This window comes from Lithobates pipiens, unplaced genomic scaffold (assembly GCF_037356315.1).
Source record: "Lithobates pipiens isolate NorthernLeopardFrog02 unplaced genomic scaffold, aLitPip1_a1.2 Scaffold_25, whole genome shotgun sequence".
Classification (NCBI taxonomy): domain Eukaryota; kingdom Metazoa; phylum Chordata; class Amphibia; order Anura; family Ranidae; genus Lithobates; species Lithobates pipiens.
In genome coordinates, this window is record NW_027507787.1 from 168,966,200 (window position 1) to 168,968,864 (window position 2,665).

Genomic DNA, 2,665 nt, shown 5'->3' on the forward strand with positions numbered 1-2,665 from the left:
TGGCAACCAAATTTGGACAACTTTAACCTAAAGACACTCTTCCCCTATATTTTTAGCTGGACTCCTCTGCTCACACATGAACAGTGAATACTAACAGCAACTTTTCACAGTTGTCCCTGGGACATAAATTAATGACTTTCGTAGCTCCATCTACTAAGGAACAAACCCAGGGGAGGAGTGGGAACCTCTGTCCTAGGGGGAAAACACAAATAATTGTCCCTTTCCTAGTAGAGACAGATTCCTTTAGGCTAAAAATGTCTACCACGCAAAGTGTACCAAGGTAACTGTTGGGCAAGGTGAAAGGTATCTTCTTTTACAGCTCTGGCATTTAAACACATGACATTGTAGAGCCGAAAAGGAAGTTGGTGCTGAAAGACCACTAGGCACTGTGATTGCAGGTCTGAATGGAAAGCAGCTAGTTATATTATGCCCAGCATGTGGGTCCCACTCTGGCCGATGTCTGAATGGTGAAGTATCTTCACTCAGGGCCATCAACCAAACATATCCTATTAGGACTAGCCCAGCCCTCCCCTGCATAAGCTCCTTTGGTTTTTGAATTTGTGATTGTGTTGAGACATGCGAATCATGCTCTACTGTGAAAACCATAAACTAGCTAACTGGAAAGGGGATGGTATACTAGAGTTCAATTGCAGCACTGGGGTAGGTGTTCCTGGACCTCAAAATATACTGTACATTTTTTCCAGGATTTATTCTTAAAAATATTTCAAGAAACTCTTTACAGCATCTTTTACCTCGGCATTCTGAAGACTGTATATAAAAGGATTTAGCAGAGCTATAATTATGCTGTAGAAGACTGAGGCTACACGGTCCTGCTGTAGGACATAGCTGGTGGATGGCCGAAGATACATAAAGAAGATGGTCCCATAGAAGACACTGACTGCTGTCATATGGGAAGTACATGTGTTAAAAGCCTTGTATCTACCCTGGGCTGACCGAATTCTCAAAATAGCCAAGATAATGTTGGTGTATGAGAAAAGGATGAGTATGAAGCAGCTTATAGAAACCAAGCCACCTAAAATGATCAGAACTGCCAAGTTCATTGATGTATCAGAACAGGACAACTTATAGAGTGGTGGAAGGTCACAGAAGAAATGGTCAATGATATTTGATCTGCAGAAGTTCAGAAGGAACAAGGAAATGGTGTGCACGAGAGCAGTCATGAATCCTATAACATAGGCGGCAACCACCATCCAGAAACACAAGGTGCCGCTCATTAGAACTCCATAGAGTAATGGACTACAGATGGCTACATAACGATCGTAGGCCATGATACCAAGCGATATACATTCAATTGTTGCAAAGGACACAAACACATACATCTGTACAGCACATCCAGCAAAAGATATAGCCTTGGTTTCACTTAAAAGGTCCTTCAACAATTTGGGTGTGATTGCTGACGAATATGTGAGATCTACAAAGGAAAGATTGCTCAGAAACAAGTACATGGGCTTGTGAAGATGTTTGTCAACCATGACTATAATAATTATGCCAACATTGCCCAGCACAGTTGTAATATAAACATGCAGAAATATCACGAACAATGGAATGTTGAGCTCATTCTTGTCAGTAAGTCCTGTGAAGACAAATTCCAATACAGAGCTCTTGTTCATATTTGTGTTCTTGTGTCTCTCCAACAAACTGAAAGGTCCTGCATCTGTGTACTAAGAAGGCAAGATATTTCAACAAAACTTAGTATGTCACCCACCAAAGAGACCAACTCACCAGTCAACTCTGTCAATTTAAAACAAGAGCTCAAATTCTGAGTTTTTACTATTTACTGTAATTTGTGCTAGACCTGGTGCATGGTCATTTTGAAATAATTGAAATGAAAGATGTTTGGTCAAGGGTGTTCCTGCATCTGGGGAACTGTTGATGGGGAGTATTAGGGCCAGTAAGCCAGTTAGGTTGCTCCCAAACGTATGTTCCCTCTACTTGATGGCGGGGCCTATCGCCCTGCACATGGTGGTACTTTTCGTGCGTAGCACGATCATCAATGCGTGGGACCAAGCGCGAATCACCTTCATGTGACAAGAAAATATTATGGTGGTTCCCCATCTTAGAGATAAGCCTTGTAAAATGTGCAGTAAGAGTTCTTCTGTAGCATACTGTCTGTGTCACCACACACGCTTCTCTTCTGTATATTGCATTTAGGAGGAACACCACTTAGCTTGTCCCCTCTCCACCAGTCCAGTGTATCTCTGCCACCTCATTGCCAATGACAGAAGGGGGCCCCCCTAAGTGCGTAGCGCATTCCTCATCCGTGCACTTTTTAACTCCTTCTCTCCTGTACCATGCAGCCAGGTGCACATAGTCTCTGTAACACAGCTTCGGTCCCAGGTACTCTGATGTCGCGTACACACGTAGCGGACTATCCGACAGACTTAGTCTGGCAGACATCCCGCCAGACTGTCCGTCTGACTTTCTGAACGGGCTACTTGCCCACACACGGCACTTTTTCAGTGGACTAATACAGCGTACTAAGTCTGCCGTACTATCCAGCGTACTTCTGAAATGAACGGACTCGCCCACACACGCGGAGTCTCCAGGTAGGCGGGGGGCCCGCGAAGGAGACGTCGCTGGCCCCGCCACCTGGTATGGACTTAAAGGGGAACCCCAACGCCTAAAAAATCGGCGTGGGGGTTCC

The 2,665-nt window shown here is 44.5% G+C and overlaps 1 protein-coding gene across 1 annotated transcript; it reads right to left on the reverse strand.

Annotated features, from left to right (window-relative positions):
- Positions 1-713: 713 nt before the first annotated feature.
- LOC143930648 (olfactory receptor 8U9-like) lies at positions 714-1,631 on the reverse strand. The gene has a single exon (XM_077455142.1). It carries the CDS (start codon positions 1,629-1,631, stop codon positions 714-716), a length of 918 nt encoding a protein of 305 aa, XP_077311268.1.
- Between the last annotated feature and the right edge of the window lie 1,034 nt (positions 1,632-2,665).

Coding starts and splice junctions, on each gene's coding strand:
- LOC143930648 (XM_077455142.1), bottom strand. CDS start 1,631: ATGAACAAGAGCTCTGTATTGGAATTTGTCTTCACAGGACTTACTGAC.